Here is a 19,875-nt window from a genome sequence, read left to right as displayed (position 1 = left end):
AAAAGACAACAGGAGTAAATCAATTCAAGTGAAAGTATCATGAATTGATTAACGTGGACCCCGACTTAAACAAGTTGAAAAACGTATTCGTGTGTTACCATTTAGTGGTCAATTGTACGGAATATGTACTGTACAATCTACTAATAAAAGTTTGAATCGATCAATCAATCAATTGTTGGTGCGACATATACTCCGGAGCAATTTATGTGTGAAATTATTAACACATTACCGTAAAATATCAAATAATATTATTTATCTCATTCGCGTAAGAGACGAAGCAAATGGCAGCAATCGTCACACACACGTCAGCAGTCGTCGCTCACACGTCAACCAATAAGAATTCGGCGGGGGAGGCTCATGGCAGAAGTGCATTGTGGGTCCTGGAATGCTAACTGTTATATGCTATATGCTATTGCCGTTGCTATTAAAATGGATCACATCAACATTGGCGGTAACTTATAAAAACTGAGAAGGACTGAACAAAAATGGCACCAAAAAGGAAATCATATACTGCAGATTACAAACTGGACGTAGTGAAATATGCAGCAGAGAACGGCAATCGAGCAGCAGAAAGAAAGGACATACCAGAGGCGACACCGGAGAAGAAGATTTCATCGGATTTAGCGATCGGGAGTGACAGATTGTTTGGTAAACGTATAGCATGATCTATATGTTATAGTTATTTGAATGACTCTTGCCATGATGTGTTGCGTTAACATACCAGGCACGTTCTCAGTTGGTTATTTGTGCGTCATATGGCGTACACTTATTCAGCCTGTTGTTCACTATTCTTTATTTATTTTAAATTGCCTTTCAAATGTCTATTCTTGGTGTTGGGTTTTATCAAATAAATTTCCCCCAAAAATGCGACTTATACTCCAGTGCGACGTATGTATGTTTTTTTCCTTCTTTATTGTACATTTTCGGCCGGTGCGACATATACTCCGGAGCGACTTATAGTCCGAAAAATACGGTACTGTCCTTTCATCATGACGCAGTAAATTCATTGAACAACGGGGGAACAATTATTAGTTTGTTTGTTCTTTAGATACCAGGTTCCTTCCTGGTTCATGAAGAATGACTGGATTGTAGCCTCCACACACTGAGAAGTTTCTTCAAGACAAGTCTGCACCAAGATGAAGTTTTCTCTTCCTTGACATGTGCCAGCCCTCGATGAAGTTTTCTCAGATTGGCTATAAAATACGAATAATATGCTATTGGCCTGTCGAATGAAGGATGTTGTTGAAGAGAAGGTGAGTGAAATAACTGACTATGTGATGCACAGTCATGAAGATTTAAGGCTTTTACACCTTTTTGCTTCCTCCCTTATATCATTATAGTACTTGTCCAGCTGCAGTTATATCATTATAGTATTTGTCCAGCTGCAGTTATATCATTATAGTACTTGTCCAGCTGCAGTTATATCATTATAGTACTTGCCCAGCTGCGGTTAAATCATTATAATACTTGTCCAGCTGCAGTTATATCATTATAGTACTTGTCCAGCTGTGGTTATTTTATAGTACTTGTCCAGCTGCGGTTATATCATTATAGTAGTACTGGTCCAGCTGCGGTTATATCATTATAGTACTTGTCCATCTGCAGTTATATCATTATAGTACTTGTCCATCTGCAGTTATATCATTATAGTATTTGTCCAGCTGCAGTTATATCATTGTAGTACTTGTCCAGCTGCAGTTATATCATTATAGTACTTGTCCTGCTGTGGTTATTTTATAGTACTTGTCCAGCTGCGGTTATATCATTATAGTAGGACTAGTCCAGCTGCGGTTATATCATTATAGTACTTGTCCATCTGCAGTTATATCATTATAGTACTTGTCCAGCTACAGTTATATCATTATAGTATTTGTACAGCTGCAGTTATATCATTATAGTACTTGTCCAGCTGCAGTTACAGTATATCATTATAGTACAGTGTTTCCCCCCCAAAAATTGTTAGTTAAAGTGGTGTCTCTCCGGCGGACAGACCAGGGAAGGTGGTGGGTAGGTGTAAGGATCGGTGTAACTCGGCCTGTCGCCATCACGTCGCTGCCTCCACAGCCTGCGGGGCAATAGACTATAGACTGCGGTGAAGTAGGCTGGCTTCGTCGTGTGAAGAAGCCTAACATTTTTGGTTGTGTTTTTCGCTCCATTTGCTGAATGGCGATATACGATATATATCTCGATATTTCTTTCCGTAAAGTAAAAACAAAACAGTCCTACTTACCTGAGATACTAAGTATGTCCTTATTATGACTTTGTAAGTCAATATTTTGTCTTAGTAATTTACTAAGTCAAAATAATGACAAAATAATGACTTACTAAGTCAAATTAATGACTTACTGTAAGTAAGTGTTTGCAATAAGAGTTAAAAGTGGGGCCACATGCTGACATATGTTCAACTCATGCTTAATTTATTACAGCATTTGGGAAGCCTGTAGTTGATTTTTATTATGTAAATGTTATATTTTTATCAACATGTGATAGCAGGGACCCTGTCATTCAAAACTAGGCTCCTACATTACTAATGATTAATGTAACTATAGCTGAAAAAATAGTACAATAGCAATAGGAGAGACTATTCATCCCTGAACACCATGGAGTTCATGTAGGCTTTATGATGCAGTTACATTATTATATTAACTATCAGAGACAGAAACTCTTCATTTAACATTGTGTCCTTTTTTGCTGCTTCAACACAGCTCAATCAACACAGAAAAAGGTAAAGTGAAATAACTTAATTGTTAACTGTAGGTCAATAATGCTTGTCTTTCTCTCAGACAGACAGGGCTGCTGTCCGTAACAGACACACACACGCACGCACACACACTGCAAAATTAGCTAACGTTACGCTAAAAGCTAATTAGCCTTCACCTCAAGGACTACGAGCGAGCTGAGCTGCCGCTTATGTTTCTAGAACGTCAACGGGCTCATAGTGATGTTACTAGTAGTTGACTGGGGGGTGTTTATTATAATTTGGGGCGAGTCCGCTGCCTTTTGCTTACCTGCTAAACACCTATCTGCTCACCCCACAGTCTCTCCTCTCTGACTGCCTGTGCCGTGAGCACTGACTCCATGCGCTCTGAATACGCACTGCTGATTGGCTGTTACATGCGCTCTGAATACGCACTGCTGATTGGCTGTTACCACTCCGCGTGTAACCAATCAGATGGTTCTGTGGGTGGGACAATGCTGGGTGCTGCAGAGACGTACTAACAGAGGCAGAGGCAGAACTAAGCGGAGCAGCTTGTTAAGACTTTAGTTTAGGCGGTGGCTCTTTGTTGTTAAGGCGGGCGCCTTAACAACAAAGCGCTGCGGGAAACCCTGTAGTACTTGTCCAGCTGCAGTTATATCATTATAGTACTTGTCCAGCTGCGGTTATATCATTATAGTACTTGTCCAGCTGCAGTTATATCAATATAGTACTTGTCCAGCTGTGGTTATATCATTATAGTACTTGTCCAGCTGCAGTTATATCAATATAGTACTTGTCCAGCTGCGGTTATATCATTATAGTAATTGTCCAGCTGAGGACATAACATCATAGTACTTGTCCAGCTGCGGATATCATTATAGTAATTGTCCAGCTGCGGTTATATCATTATAGTAATTGTCTAGCTGCAGTTATATTATAGTACTTGCCCAGCTGCAGTTATGTCATTATAGTACTTGTCCAGCTGCAGTTATGTCATTATAGTACTTGTCCAGCTGCAGTTGTATCATTATAGTACTTGTCTAGCTGTGGTTATATCATTATAGTACTTGTCCAGCTGCAGTTAAATCGTTATAGTACTTGTCCAGCTGCGGTTATATCATTATAGCACTTGTCCAGCTGCGGTTATATTATAGTACTTGTCCAGCTGTGGTTATATCATTATAGTACTTGTCCAGCTGTGGTTATATCAGTATAGTACTTGTCCAGCTGCAGTTATATCATTATAGTACTTGTCCAGCTGTGGTTATATCATTATAGTACTTGTCCAGCTGCAGTTGTATCATTATAGTACTTGTCCAGCTGTGGTTATTTTATAGTACTGGTCCAGCTGCGGTTATATCATTATAGTACTTGTCCAGCTGCAGTTTTATCATTATAGTACTTGTCCAGCTGTGGTTATTTTATAGTACTGGTCCAGCTGCGGTTATATCATTATAGTACTTGTCCAGCTGCAGTTATATCATTATAGTATTTGTCCAGCTGAGGTTATATCATTATAGTACTTGTCCAGCTGCGGTTATTTCATTATAGTACTTGTCCAGCTGGGGTTATTTCATTATAGTACTTGTCCAGCTGTGGTTATATCATTATAGTACTTGTCTAGCTGCGGTTATATCATTATAGTACCGGTAAATCAATCAACTTTCAACCACAAGTTAACTTGAAACATGTGTTTAGCAGCTGGCCTTCAGGCATGTGTACCTTTGAAAGACTTTGGCAATAACAATAATGATTTGCTACTTCCATCAGAGGTGGTCCCACTCTTATCATCAACCTTATGAACAACTGATGCTTCCAGAGAGGAGCAGAGTGAAATGTGGGACCATTAGATTCAGTCTGTGACGTCACCCTGCAGCTGTTTAGGACCTCAAAAACTATTGGTATGGTATGGTATGGTATTCCCTTGAAATCCCATTCACCACAATGCCGTCCAAGATTAGCCAAACAAACATGCTTAATGACACCTCTCATACATCCAATATGTAAAGGGTCTTACCTGCATGGGTGTTGACTGGTAGATGTCGTCCCCACTGGAGTCCACCAGGTCCTCCTCATCCAACGTGGCTCTCTTGTATGTTGACATCTGAAATGGGAAATGCCCAAAAGTCTGTCTGAATGCCTCCATGCTGTTGATTGCCGTCTATTCTACGGCGGGGCTCTGAGATTGCAATTTCTCCCTGATGCCCATTGGCTTAGCTGAGGGTGATCGTCAGCAGACCTGCTTTCAAATGACCCACCGTCATGGACGTGATACGCCACACGTCACAAGACTAGTAAAAAAATAAAAATAACACCTTCTCCAAGTCCTTCAGAGTTCTCTCTCTTTGTCCGCTTGCTTGTTCCGCCCGGCATGTGGGAAGACGGAACCGGAAAAACAGGAAGCGTGTGTGAGTCTGTGAACATTCCCCAAAACATTTGGGCTGACAAGAAGCCACACCTCTTCTCTTTTCTATGGACATGAAACTCTCAGAAGGTGGAGCCTGCCAAGTGTATTCCCCGTCCACTACGTGCTTGTGCCTGTCGCCGTGGTAACCGATACCTGATAGGCTTGACAGTGGAGCCTCTTCTCTCATCATTAGCCAGTTAGGACGTTTCCCTTTCTTTCTAGCTCAGGTCAACCCGACAAACTGTAAAAACTACATCGTTTTGGCAGCCACATTCCCAGAAAGCGAAGGACCCAGGGGCCGGACTTCACCCTTAACGATTAGTCTTATTTTGTATATTCCGGAGAACCAGCGTCGTCTACAGAAGACATTTGATTTAGGTCTATTCATTTGGTCAGAGCTACCGGAGCTCTGCTGTTTTTAAGGACCTTCTGCAAAAAAGCTGGTCAAAGATCATCTCAATGACATAACTTTGTTGTTTTTAAGAATTTGCTGCAAAAAATCTTTTTGAACTGAACTTGTGGGACAGCAGTTGAAAAGCCCAAATGATGAAAAAGAGAGGACCTTAAATGGAACCTTGGGGAACACTACTAGTATAACTAAATAAGTTGAACAAACAACTACTGACTTAATCTGAAATAAACAAGCTACAACAACACCATAGTTACATAAATCACAACATGAAAAACTGTGTAATTGCCAAAAAGAACAGGACCTGAAGGGGTACCTTGAGGAACACCGCAGTCATGTAAATCCCCATGTTTGCAAGCAGGTGGCCTACTCAGTGGCCTATTGGTTAGAGTGCCTGAGATCGGTAGGTTGTGAGTTCAAACCCTGGCCAAGTCATACCACAGACTATAAAAAATGGGACCCATTACCTCCCTGCTTGGCACTCAGCATCAAGAGTTGGAATTGGGGGTTAAATCACCAAAAACGATTCCACCGCTGCTGCCCACTGCTCCCCTCACCTCCCAGGGGGTGAACAAGGGGATGGGTCAAATGTAGAGGACAAATTTCACTACACCTGGTGCAGGGGTCGGCAACCTTTACCACTCAAAGAGCCATTTTGACCAGTTTCACAAATTAAAGAAAACAATGGGAGCCACAAAACTTTTTTGAAATTTAAAATGAAATAACACTGCATACAAAGTTTCTTTTTGCTTTGTGCTATGTATAAACCAGGGGTCTCAGACACGCGGCCCGCACCTTAATGTTGTGTCGTTCGCGAACGATTCGTTCGAACGAACACATTTTTTGAGTGAACGTACTGAACCGAATCACTTCATGAACTGATTTGTTCCTTTCTCAGTTCAGTTGAGCTCCGCCGCGACCATGCCGGTATGAGTGGAACTGGCGCATTCTGTGACTCACTGAACCCTCGACGTTGGCGAATGACGCAGCCAGCTACTCATCATGGGGGCGGGGGGAGGGACTGAGCGAACGATTCGTTCACCGCGGATTAACGACATGAATCACTCAGTGAACGACAGAATCAGGACTCGCAAACCTACTGACACAGAGAACTGACTGGGAGGAGGCCGTCACATTGAGGCTCTCGTTCAGTCACTGTGCGCGTCGTTCATTGGGTGCTGAGGGCTTGTGTCGTTCGCGAACTGACACACACCGAGATCTGCCGCTGGGGAAGCTGTTACTGACTGACTCATGATTCGCCGACCTGCACACAGAACTGCTGTTGCAGAAGTGATTCAGGTTCACGTACTGAACTGTGCTGACTGTGGTGCTGTGTCAGTCACTCACTGCCTGGTGTACTGCATGCACAGAGCTGTGTGGGGACTCGCGTTCACCCTATTTGCTGCTTCTCCCGCGAATGTCTGCACTGTACTGTACTACGCACGCCCCCCCCTCCTATTTTTTCTTTTTTTTTTTTGGGAAGGGGGGGGATTCGGTGAACTAATTTTTTGAACGACTCAATTTAAGGAACTGATTCTAGTGATTCAGTACAGTCAAAAGAACTGCCGATCCCATCACTACCGCACCTTAACATGAAAATTTAATGTTAGTGCGGCCCGCGAGTTTTATATGAATTGCGCTTGACAGCGTCATACTTGCCAACCCTCCCGATTTTTCCGGGAGACTCCCGAATTTCAGGGCAACTATTCTCACGAATGTCTGCTGATTTTCACCCTAACAACACTAATAAGGGCGTGCTGTGATGGCACAGCATTTAACGCCCTCTACAACCTGTACAAACAGCGTGCCAGCCCAGTCACACGTTGTATGCAGCTTCTGCTTGCACATGTAAGTGACAGCAAGGCATACTTGTTCAACACCCATACAGATTACACTGACGGTGGCCGTATAAAACCACTTTAACACTCTTACTAATATGCGCCACACTGTGAACCCACACCAAACAAGAATGACAAACACATTTCGGGAGAACATCTGCACCGTAACACAACATAAACACAACAGAACAGATACCCAGAATCCCATGCAGCCCTAACTCTTCCGGGCTACATTATACACCCCCGCTACCACCAAACCCCGCCCACCTCAACCGACGCACGGAGAGAGGGGGGGTGGGGGGTTTGATGTGTGTGTGTGTGTGGGGGGGGGTTGGTGGTATCGGGGTTTGGTGGTAGCGGGGGTGTATAATGTAGCCCGGAAGAGTTAGGGCTGCATGGGATTCTGGGTATTTGTTCTGTTGTGTTTATGTTGTGTTACGGTGCAAATGTTCTCCCGAAATGTGTTTGTCATTCTTGTTTGGCGTGGGTTCACAGTGTGGGGCATATTTGTAACAGTGTTAAAGTTGTTTTATACGGCCACCATCAGTGTAACCTGTATGGCTGTTGACTAAGTATGCCTTGCTGTCACTTACGTGTGTAAGCAGAAGCTGCATACAACATGTGGCTGGGCTGGCACACTGTTTGTACAGGTTGTAGAGGGCGTTAAATGCGGTGCCATCACGGCACGCCCTTATTATTGTTGTTCGGGTGAAAATTGGAGAATATTTGCCCTGCACTGAAATCCGGAAGTCTCCCGGGAGGGTCGGCAAGTATGCAGCTGAGCCGCATCAGAGTGATCAAAGAGCTGCATGCGGCTCCGGAACTGCGGATTGCCGACCCCTGACCTAGTGTGTGTGTGACAATCATTGGTACTTTAACTTTAAGGTTTAAATGCGAGGATCTGCTAATATGTCCATACAACAGGAGTTGTTTAATAGATGTAAAGTGGCAGCAGGCGTTATTTAGACAGAGCTTTTTTCATTTCAAAACTAATTTTTATACTCTAGCTCAGGGGTGTCCAAACTACGGCCCGCGAGCCAGATGCGGCTCAGCTGCATACTTGCCGACCCTCCCGGGAGACTTCTGGATTTCAGTGCAGGGCAAATATTCTCCAATTTTCACCCGAACAACAATAACAAGGGCGTGCCGTGATGGCACCGCATTTAACGCCCTCTACAACCTGTACAAACAGTGTGCCAGCCCAGCCACATGTTGTATGCAGCTTCTGCTTACACACGTAAGTGACAGCAAGGCATACTTAGTCAACAGCCATACAGGTTACACTGATGGTGGCCGTATAAAACAACTTTAACACTGTTACAAATATGCCCCACACTGTGAACCCACGCCAAACAAGAATGACAAACACATTTCGGGAGAATCCCATGCAGCCCTAACTCTTCCGGGCTACATTATACACCCCCGCTACCACCAAACCCCGATACCACCAACCCCCCCACACACACACACACACATCAAACCCCCCCCCCTCTCTCCGTGCGTCGGTTGAGGTGGGCGGGGTTTGGTGGTAGCGGGGGTGTATAATGTAGCCCGGAAGAGTTAGGGCTGCATGGGATTCTGGGTATCTGTTCTGTTGTGTTTATGTTGTGTTACGGTGCAGATGTTCTCCCGAAATGTGTTTGTCATTCTTGTTTGGTGTGGGTTCACAGTGTGGCGCATATTAGTAAGAGTGTTAAAGTGGTTTTATACGGCCACCGTCAGTGTAATCTGTATGGGTGTTGAACAAGTATGCCTTGCTGTCACTTACATGTGCAAGCAGAAGCTGCATACAACGTGTGACTGGGCTGGCACGCTGTTTGTACAGGTTGTAGAGGGCGTTAAATGCTGTGCCATCACAGCACGCCCTTATTAGTGTTGTTAGGGTGAAAATCAGCAGACATTCGTGAGAATAGTTGCCCTGAAATTCGGGAGTCTCCCGGAAAAATCGGGAGGGTTGGCAAGTATGACGCTGTCAAGCGCCATTCATATAAAACTCGCGGGCCGCACTAACATTAAATTTTCATATTAAGGTGCGGTAGTGATGGGATCGGCAGTTCTTTTGACTGTACTGAATCACTAGAATCAGTTCCTTAAATTGAGTCGTTCAAAAAATTAGTTCACCGAATCCCCCCCCCCTCCCAAAAAAAAAAAAGAAAAAATAGGAGGGGGGGGCGTGCGTAGTACAGTACAGTGCAGACATTCGCGGGAGAAGCAGCAAATAGGGTGAACGCGAGTCCCCACACAGCTCTGTGCATGCAGTACACCAGGCAGTGAGTGACTGACACAGCACCACAGTCAGCACAGTTCAGTACGTGAACCTGAATCACTTCTGCAACAGCAGTTCTGTGTGCAGGTCGGCGAATCATGAGTCAGTCAGTAACAGCTTCCCCAGCGGCAGATCTCGGTGTGTGTCAGTTCGCGAACGACACAAGCCCTCAGCACCCAATGAACGACGCGCACAGTGACTGAACGAGAGCCTCAATGTGACGTCCTCCTCCGCGACACAGTCAGTTCTCTGTGTCAGTAGGTTCGCGAGTCCTGATTCTGTCGTTCACTGAGTGATTCATGTCGTTAATCCGCGGTGAACGAATCGTTCGCTCAGTCCCTCCCCCCGCCCCCATGATGAGTAGCTGGCTGCGTCGTTCGCCGACAGAGCTTTTTTCATTTCAAAACTAATTTTTATACTCTAGCTCAGGGGTGTCCAAACTACGGCCCGCGAGCCAAATGCAGCCCGCCGCCGTCTTCAATTTGGCCTGCGAGATGTCATGAGCAATGTTCCCTCTAATTGTTCATGTGTCTGAGCAAACACAAAAACTCCCTGAGCATTCAGTGGAGCACATGTGAGCAACATCACACGTGGCAATACCAGCAGCACACCTGTCTCAAACCAATCTTTTATTATAACACTCAAATGAGAGGAGTCATTTTCATGAGATTATTTTGTAATATTAGTGATTTGGCCCACTTGTAATGAAAATAAAAGAAATCTTGTTTTTCATAAGCTATGGATTAGTATTGTACAATATGTCTGGGTGGGGGTCCTGCTTTGGAAATCATTTGTACCCCTTTCAGATCACATTTAGTTCCCCTTAAACATCCTCATGTTACACAATGAAATGTAAGCATAGGATGAAGTGTGCATTCCTGTAACTTTCTCTAGTAACAGCATTCCATGATTAATATAAATAAATTAACATTAATAATAAATGACAGTAGAATAAACACACGTATGACTGAGGAGTCATAGTGTAACTTTGTGTGGTGTTTGAGTTGTCCGACTTTTTGTGTGGCCATAAACGCACCAGTGGCTTAGTGGTACGCGTGTTGGTGACAGATGACAAGTTGGTTTTGGCCTGGTTTGTACGGCAGAAAATGACTAGTTTTTCGAGATAGAAGTTTTTTACTCATGGTGTGGTTATGGCCCAATATAAACAGTTTTGCTCAATAAAGTGATCGATATAATTCCTGTCCTCGAAGCATCTCGATAGACGTTACAATAACTGAACGGTGTTCAATTGAACGGTGTTGACGAACACCGTTAGGGCCTCTTGTTGTCACTGTCACTCAGAGTTGCTTTTCAAAATTATACAGAATAAATGTGTTTATTTTGTTTAGAATTCAGATGGGATTTGATTTGGTGCGCGGCATATATTTGCTGTGCGCAGAGGACGCTTGAGCAGTGCGCAATTGAGCAGGCGTGCATCTTAGAGGGAACGTTGGGTCATGAGTTTAAAAAGGAATCTTTCCCCCAGAGAGACTAGATTCCTTTTCAATTTCAATGCTGTCATTATGTCACCATCTAATGGACTATGTTGGTAATGCAGGTCAATGACCTTTAATTGTACTCTGAGAGTATGCATGCGCAAAACATTTCCTTATACGACCCAATGCAAACAACCTTCCCTAGTCATGGTGCAAAAAAAAATAAAATCCTACCAACACAAAATGTCAACACACATGGTTACACATAACACAACCTGCTCACTGAACTTTTTCGAAACATCCATTCACCATAAACAATTAAAAATGTTTAAATTTAAATCCATTACAAAGCATGATGGGAAACTATCTCCAAATGTATCCATATTTGGCGCATTTTAGCTGCTTGATATTTCTGATTGATTATAAAACTTTAAGGAGGTCGTCACGAAAGTAAACAAAGTAGAAGTCAAACTTTCACATACTCTAACACCCAATTATACTAATTATTATTATATATCTATTAGTACAATATGTACACACACATATATACATATATATATACTGTATATATATATATATATAAATATATATACAGTATATATATACATATATATATATATACATATATTTATATATACATACATATATATATATACATACATACATATATATATACATACATATATATATATATATATATATATATACATACATATATATATATGTATATATATATATATATATATATATATATATATATATATATATATATATATATATATATATATATATATATACATATACATACATATATATATATGTATATATATATATATATATATATATATATATATATATATATATATATATATATATATATATATATATATATATATATATATATATATACAGGTAAAAGCCAGTAAATTAGAATATTTTGAAAAACTTGATTTACCCTGGATCTCAGGAAACAGAGTGGACCGACACCAGCAGATGACATGGCACCCCAAACCATCACCCAACCATGCAAATTTTGCATTTCCTTTGGAAATCGAGGTCCCAGAGTCTGGAGGAAGACAGGAGAGGCACAGGATCCACGTTGCCTGAAGTCTAGTGTAAAGTTTCCACCATCAGTGATGGTTTGGGGTGCCATGTCATCTGCTGGTGTCGGTCCACTCTGTTTCCTGAGATCCAGGGTCAACGCAGCCGTCTACCAGCAAGTTTTAGAGCACTTCATGCTTCCTGCTGCTGACCTGCTCTATGGAGATGGAGATTTCAAGTTCCAACAGGACTTGGCGCCTGCACACAGCGCAAAATCTACCCGTGCCTGGTTTACGGACCATGGTATTTCTGTTCTAAATTGGCCCGCCAACTCCCCTGACCTTAGCCCCATAGAAAATCTGTGGGGTATTGTGAAAAGGAAGATGCAGAATGCCAGACCCAAAAACGCAGAAGAGTTGAAGGCCACTATCAGAGCAACCTGGGCTCTCATAACACCTGAGCAGTGCCAGAAACTCATCGACTCCATGCCACGCCGCATTAACGCAGTAATTGAGGCAAAAGGAGCTCCAACCAAGTATTGAGTATTGTACATGCTCATATTTTTCATTTTCATACTTTTCAGTTGGCCAACATTTCTAAAAATCCCTTTTTTGTATTAGCCTTAAGTAATATTCTAATTTTGTGACACACGGAATTTTGGATTTTCATTTGTTGCCACTTCAAATCATCAAAATTAAATGAAATAAACATTTGAATGTATCAGTCTGTGTGCAATGAATAAATATAATGTACAAGTTACACCTTTTGAATGCAATTACTGAAATAAATCAAGTTTTTCAAAATATTCTAATTTACTGGCTTTTACCTGTATATACACACACATATGTTACTTTACATGCAGTCGGCTTTCGGCCCCTGGACCAAATTTTCTTAGCCCGACGCGGCCCCCAAGTCAATAAGTTTGGACACCCCTGCTGTAGCTTTTAGATAGAGCCCTTTTTAGACCAGTTGATCTGCCGCTTTCGTGCTCTATCCCCCCTCTCCTGCATAGAGAGGATACCAGGTGACCACAAATACTATTCTGGCTAGATAGATACCAGTCTGGATGTCGTGCTCGCTGATCCATTTTGTGACCCGAGGCATACTTGCCAACCCTCCCGAATTTCAGTGCCTCTCCCGAAAATCTCCCGGGACAACCATTCTCCTGAATTTCTCCCGATTTCCAGCCGGACTTAAGGCACGCCCCCTCCAGGTCCGTGCGGACCTGAATGAGGACAGCCTGTCGTCACGTCTGCTCTTTACTTCATACTTCAGAACGGACTCCCACACTTGCAGTCAGGGTGCGCAATACAACGTAAACCGTTGGCCAACCAAAAAGTAACTTTTTGGTTGGCCAACGGTTTAAAAAGTAACCACAGAACACTATAGTGTTCTGTGGTTACTTTTTGGTTGGCCAAGGGTTTACGTTGTATTGCGCACCCTGACTGCAAGTGTGGGAGTCCGTTCTGAAGTATGAAGTAAAGAAACATAATTTATCACCTCGCCTGGTTATTGACTCCAACCCAGAATATTACACTGCACATACCTATGCTCATACTTATTCTTATTTTACTGTTATATTTTTTTTCTCATTGTTGCTTTTTATTTTTATTCTTATTGTAATATTTTTCTATTTTGTTTCCATTCATACACCCGTTATTTACTTTTTACTTTTTAAATTCGATCTCAATTCTGTACACTGCTGCTGGAATTTTAATTTTCCTGAGGGAACTCTCCTGAAGGAATCAATAAAGTGACTACCTATCTATCTATCTATCTATCTATCTATCTATCTATCTATCTATCTATCTATCTATCTATCCATCCTTCAAAGGCTGTGCTACTGGCTGCAAAGCATTGCACTTTCAAATACAACAATGAGTAGAGAGTGTTATGTGTGTATATGTGTAAATAAATGAATACTGAAATTCAAGTATTAATTTTATTTATATGTATATATATATAATAAAATACATATTTATATATGGCTAGAATTCACTGAAAGTCAAGTATTTATTTTATATACTTGATATATATATATATATATATAAGAAATACTTGAATTTAAGTGAATTCTAGCTATAAATATACTCCTCCCCCTTAACCCCGCCCCCTCCGACCCCGCCCACTTCACCCCCTTCCCCGCCCCCTCCAAATATCCCGAATTTGGAGGTCTCAAGGTTGGCAAGTATGACCCGAGGTGCATCACTCTTCAATGCAGAGCTGTGCACGTCATTGTGTAGCGAACCTTACTGAGCCCGGAAAGATTGTATTCATTAATTTCATTTTTTACTTTGACTCATTAATTTGGAGTGCAAGAAAAAGTGGAAAGTAAAATGTCACTCTCTGATCACATGATCATTTATTAAGTAGACAGTCGTCCCTCGCTATATCGCACTTCCAGGTTTACAGCTTCACTCTACCAGGGGTTTGTTTTATTTAATTTTTTTAGCATGTCATATATTTTTGTCCTCAATGAGGCATTTTAAGTATAACAATGGCTAACTGAACAAAAATATTATGAAGTAGTATTGGCCACGAGACGAGCCCAAACTCATCAGAGTGCTTTGTTTAGTATTGTGGCCACTGATTGGCTCAGCCTCCAGCAGCATTACCATATTGGATTAAACTGATAAAAGTGACTACTTTGGTGTTATTCTGTGTCTAGAGGGCTCTCATGATGGAAAAAAAAAATATTATATACATATACATATAGACATAAAAAAAAGATATATGTACATATATATATATATATATATATATATATATATATATATATATATATAAATGTGTATTTAATCGTTAAAAACTGTAGTTTTAAATTTATTTTAGTAGAACAGATTATTTAACTTTTCTGTGCAATTAATTTGATTTGAATAATTATTTAAGTACAGTGTTTTGTGTCCTATATTCAAACATTGTGTTACTGTTCAAATTGTGTCAAACACAATTGTGTCACATAAAACCTCTGCCTTGTAAACCTCTGCCTTATTATTAATGAATACTTAGGTCTACTACACTACTGTATTTTAATGTTGTCATTATGGTGGTACTTAATGAATACTTAAGTCTACTACACTACTGTATTTTAATGTTGTCATTATGGCTGTACTTAATAAATATTTAGGTCTACTACACTACTGTAATTTCATGTTGCCATTATGGTGGTACTTAATGAATACTTAGGTCCACTACACTACTGTATTTTAATGTTGTCATTCTGGTGGTACTTGGAGGGCCAAGTGTTTTCTGAGGTGGTATTTGGTGAAAAAAAGTTTTGAGAACCACTGCTCCAGGCTCTCCCTATGAAATATAAACAAACACTACTATATGGAAATTAATTCACCAGCGTCAGGTCTGGAACCAATTACCAGCAATAAATGAGGGTTTACTGAACTGTACCATGTTGTAATATATACTCAGTCAGCATGGATATAATAATGATCTTCTTGTACTGCAAGTGTAACATGCATGAGTTGTAGATATATGCAGAGGGAGATGAAGCCGTTGGATGCCGAATACTCATGCAGCTACTGCCATCTTGTTGAGGTAATTGAAATGACATCAGGAGGTTTGCTACAGCCTCAGATGTTATACAATGTTTCTCTCCTGTAAGGGGTCTGTGGTGCAGAACATGTCGAGGAACCCTGCTTTACAGTATGTAAAAGAAAGCTGCTGGGTTCCTCGACATGTTCTGCATAGCACCTATGTGAAAGGGCAGTGGCTGTCCGACAAGCATGTTGGTATGTTGTCTCACATCTCATTATCAGACTGCCAAACAACTAAGGCTGCAGCTAACGATTATTTTTCTATCGATTAATCTATAGATTTTTTTTTTCCGATTAATCGGTTAATCTATAGATTATTTTTTTCGATTAATCTATAGATTATTTTTCCTTTTACCGATTCTTTTTTTATTTAAAATGAAGATGAAAAAATAAATGTTGGCCAGTTTTTTCAAAAGGAATGACTTTTATTTACAAAAAAAAAAGTATGGCCACTCAGTCAACATTGACAACAACATGACAAAATATTCTGTAACAATGTAAACATTTAAAACTTTTAACATTTAACAAAATTAAAAGTAGCTTATTTGCTTTTTAATGTGCAAATATAAAAGTAAACATCCAGTGCAAATCTTAATATTCTGCAATAGTATAAGCATTTCTAAAGTAAAAGTATTGCTTATTTTGCTTTAAAATGTGCAAAAATAAAGATAAACATCCAATACAAAAAAGTGCAAAACGAAATATTCTGTAACAGTGTAAACATTTCAACAAAAGTAAAAGTATTGCTTATTTTGCTTAATAACACAACAATGATATCATGATTAAAGTGAAAGTTAATTGTTCGTTTGTACATAGTATATGTAACTGTTAATGTTGTAAAAGGTATTTGCACAACTAATTAACGTTAGCGTTAAAGAGGAGTGCGTCTTTGTAAACACTGAACAGGCATGCCAAATGCGCCTCTCAGAGCGAAACACTGTTTTAGTTTATGAATTTACAACGCAGATACAAATGACACATTCATGATTTTGTGTAATGATGACAACGTATACTCACGCGGACGATTGACTAGTTGATGGTGATGGCAAGAACGCTGTCGGGTGTTTTCTTTTCAAATGTTCGTTCATAGCCGTTGTGCTGCTATGATAGGCCATTTCCGCTCGACACAGTTCAACAACTGTCAAGTGTTTTGCTTTTTTCGCTGTGCTTATCCCACACTTGAAGGGATGTACCAATGCTGAATGTGGCTTCTGGATTTCACTCAAAAGACCAGACTGTAGTTACTTTTTCCTTTTATTTTCCTTTAGTTTGCAACAGTTTTTCCAATGAAGAAACAGCTTCTTTTTTCTTCTTTAGTCTTTTTAGCAGTCTTTAGCAGTGTTAGTAGACTTTAGTTTCTTTAGCTGTCATTAGCTGTCTTTAGTAGCCTTTAGTAGCCTTTAGTAGCCTTTAGCTTCTTTAGTAGGTGAAAAACCTTTAAGGACAAAACACCACAAGATTAACATGCTGTAAAAAAAATCAATCAATTATCAATCCCATAATTTACAATTATTAATTAGGCTATCAAACTCTTAACCATTAAACAAGTGCAAGAAAATGGACACATCTTTTCCCTTTAAGTTAAAACAGATTTTAAATAAATTGTCTCAACATAAATGCACCAAGATACATATAAAATACATATAAAATACATTTAAACCCAGAAACACAATAGATAAATGCAACAGAAAACCCAATATGCAAATACATAAATACCTAACCAATTAACCACCTATTTAGATACATATTTAATATCCATATTCAATATAAATATATTATTAATTTAGCAGTGAAACACTCAATCTTAAACGCTGTCTACTGGTAGAAAAATGCCCCTTTTTCTATGCCCTCACCAGCAGCCAACACAGTTAAATCCAACACTTTAAATTGAGCGACTTCACCCTCCTGATGAAGCAAACTGCTCCAACATTTATCAAACTAAGCAAAGAATATCAACACTAAACAACAGTTGCATAACACACTGTGTGTATTTAGCCTCCAGACTAAGCACGCAACATGCACACAACCGCCACCCCCCCCACCCCCCGCAATCTCACCAGCGCAACAGGTGCGCCACACCCACGAAGAGAAATATTAAATCTTACATACTTTTGGCACAACTCTGGGTTATCTGTAATGAACTAAACCTTTTCCACTCTGCGCTGGCGTCTTTTGTACTCCTTGATTTGACAAAGCTGTCTAATTACTGGGCTCGCGCACCAGCAGATGAGACGGGAGCGCGCCGCGTTATACCTGCGCGTGAACGTTAACTGATCGGTTCTGATCATATAAACCGACTGGCCGAAATAATGCCGAATTATATACATTTCCTGGGATTGCCTAGGTGAATAGGGATGCGGATGTGCTCTAAGATAAAATATAATTTTGGGGTTTGGCTGGTTGCTAAACAGCCACGGTTGCGAGCTCGCGCGTCAGCTGACGAGACAGCTGTTCACCGCTACAACATTATTTGGCAGTTTATTGAAATACTCCCACACTTTTGACGACTTTTGGCGTGCTTTTTTCCCCTCGCTCGCACCGCTCGCATCATCTGCTTTGCGCTCCGCCATGACGGCAGTGTGACGTAAATATGCGACGCGTCGAAACATAAAAACAGCGTCGACGTATTTACGTAACCGATGACGTCGACTATGTCGACGCGTCGTTTCAGCCTTACAAACAACCATTATCTGACGACAGTTGGGGAACTACCTGAGTTCACTGGGTGCCGTATAGGGTGATACCCATACCAATATTTTGGTACCGGTACCAAAATGTATTTTCACACTTTTCGATACTTTTCTAAATAAAGAGGACCACAAAAAATGTCATTATTGGCTTTATTTTAACAAAAAATCTTAGGGTACATTAAACATATTTTTCTTATTGCAATTTAGTCCTTAAATAAAATAGTGAACATACTAGACAACTTGTCTTGTAGTAGTAAGTAAACAAACAAAGGCTCCTAATTAGTCTGCTGACGTATGCAGTAACATTGTGTCATTTATCATTATATTATTGTGTCAACCTTATGAGGGAGTCAGGGACAAACTGTAAAGATTGATTATTAATCTAATTGTTCCCCTAGAGGGATGGGGGGTTACCCACATATGCGGTCCTCTCCAAGGTTTCTCATAGTCATTCACATCGACGTCCCACTGGGGTGAGTTTTTCCTTGCCCTTATGTGGGCTTTGTACCGAGGATGTCGTTGTGGCTTGTGCAGCCCTTTGAGACACTTGTGATTTAGGGCTATATAAATAAACATTGATTGATTGATTGATTGATTAATTTACTGTTAATATCTGGTTATTTTCTGTTTTAACATGTTCTATCTACACTTCTGTTAAAATGTAATAATCACTTATTCTTCTGTTGTTTGATCCTTTACATTAGTTTTGGATGATACTAAGGCTGCAGCTAACGATTATTTTTCTATCGATTAATCTATAGATTATTTTTTTCGATGAATCGGTTAATCTATAGATACTTTTTTCGATTAATCTATAGATTATTTTTCCTTTAACGATTATTTTTTTTATTTAAAATGAAGATGAAAAAATAAATGTAGGCCAGTTTTTTCAAAAGGCATGGCTTTTATTTACAAAAAAAAAAGTATGGCCACTCAGTCAACATTGACAACAACATGACAAAATATTCTGTAACAATGTAAACATTTAAAACTTTTAACATTTAACAAAATTAAAAGTAGCTTATTTGCTTTTTAATGTGCAAATATAAAAGTAAACATCCAATGCAAATCTTAATATTCTGCAATAGTATAAGCATTTCAAAAGTAAAAGTATTGCTTATTTTGCTTTAAAATGTGCAAAAATAAAGATAAACATCCAATACAAAAAAGTGCAAAACGGAAATATTCTTTAACAACAATGTAAACATTTCAACAAAAGTAAAAGTATTGCTTATTTGCTCAAATGTGCAAAAATAAAGATAAACATCCAATACAAAAAAGTGCAAAACGAAATATTCTGTAACAACAGTGTAAACATTTCAACAAAAGTAAAAGTATTGCTTATTTTGCTTAATAACACAACAATGATAGTATGATTAAAGTGAAAGTTAATTGTTTGTTTGTATATAGTATATGTAACTGTTAATGTTGTAAAAGGTATTTGCACAACTAATTAACGTTAGCGTTAAAGAGGAGCGCATCTTTGTAAACACTGAACAGGCACGCCAAACGCGCCTCTCAGAGCGAACTGGTGCTTTAGTT

At 40.0% G+C, this 19,875-nt stretch overlaps 1 protein-coding gene across 1 annotated transcript in view; it reads right to left on the bottom strand.

Moving 5' to 3' along the window:
• ece1 (endothelin converting enzyme 1) overlaps positions 1–19,875 on the bottom strand; it is a 141,581-nt gene that overhangs the window by 71,685 nt on the left and 50,021 nt on the right. Inside the window, exon 4 of the mRNA XM_061937801.2 lies at positions 4,716–4,802. Within this exon, the coding sequence (XP_061793785.1) occupies positions 4,716–4,802 (87 nt within the window). The remainder of the gene's footprint in view (positions 1–4,715; positions 4,803–19,875) is intronic.

This window comes from Nerophis lumbriciformis, linkage group LG03 (assembly GCF_033978685.3).
Source record: "Nerophis lumbriciformis linkage group LG03, RoL_Nlum_v2.1, whole genome shotgun sequence".
Taxonomy (NCBI): Eukaryota; Metazoa; Chordata; class Actinopteri; order Syngnathiformes; family Syngnathidae; genus Nerophis; species Nerophis lumbriciformis.
This window is presented reverse-complemented; position numbering and strand designations above follow the sequence as displayed.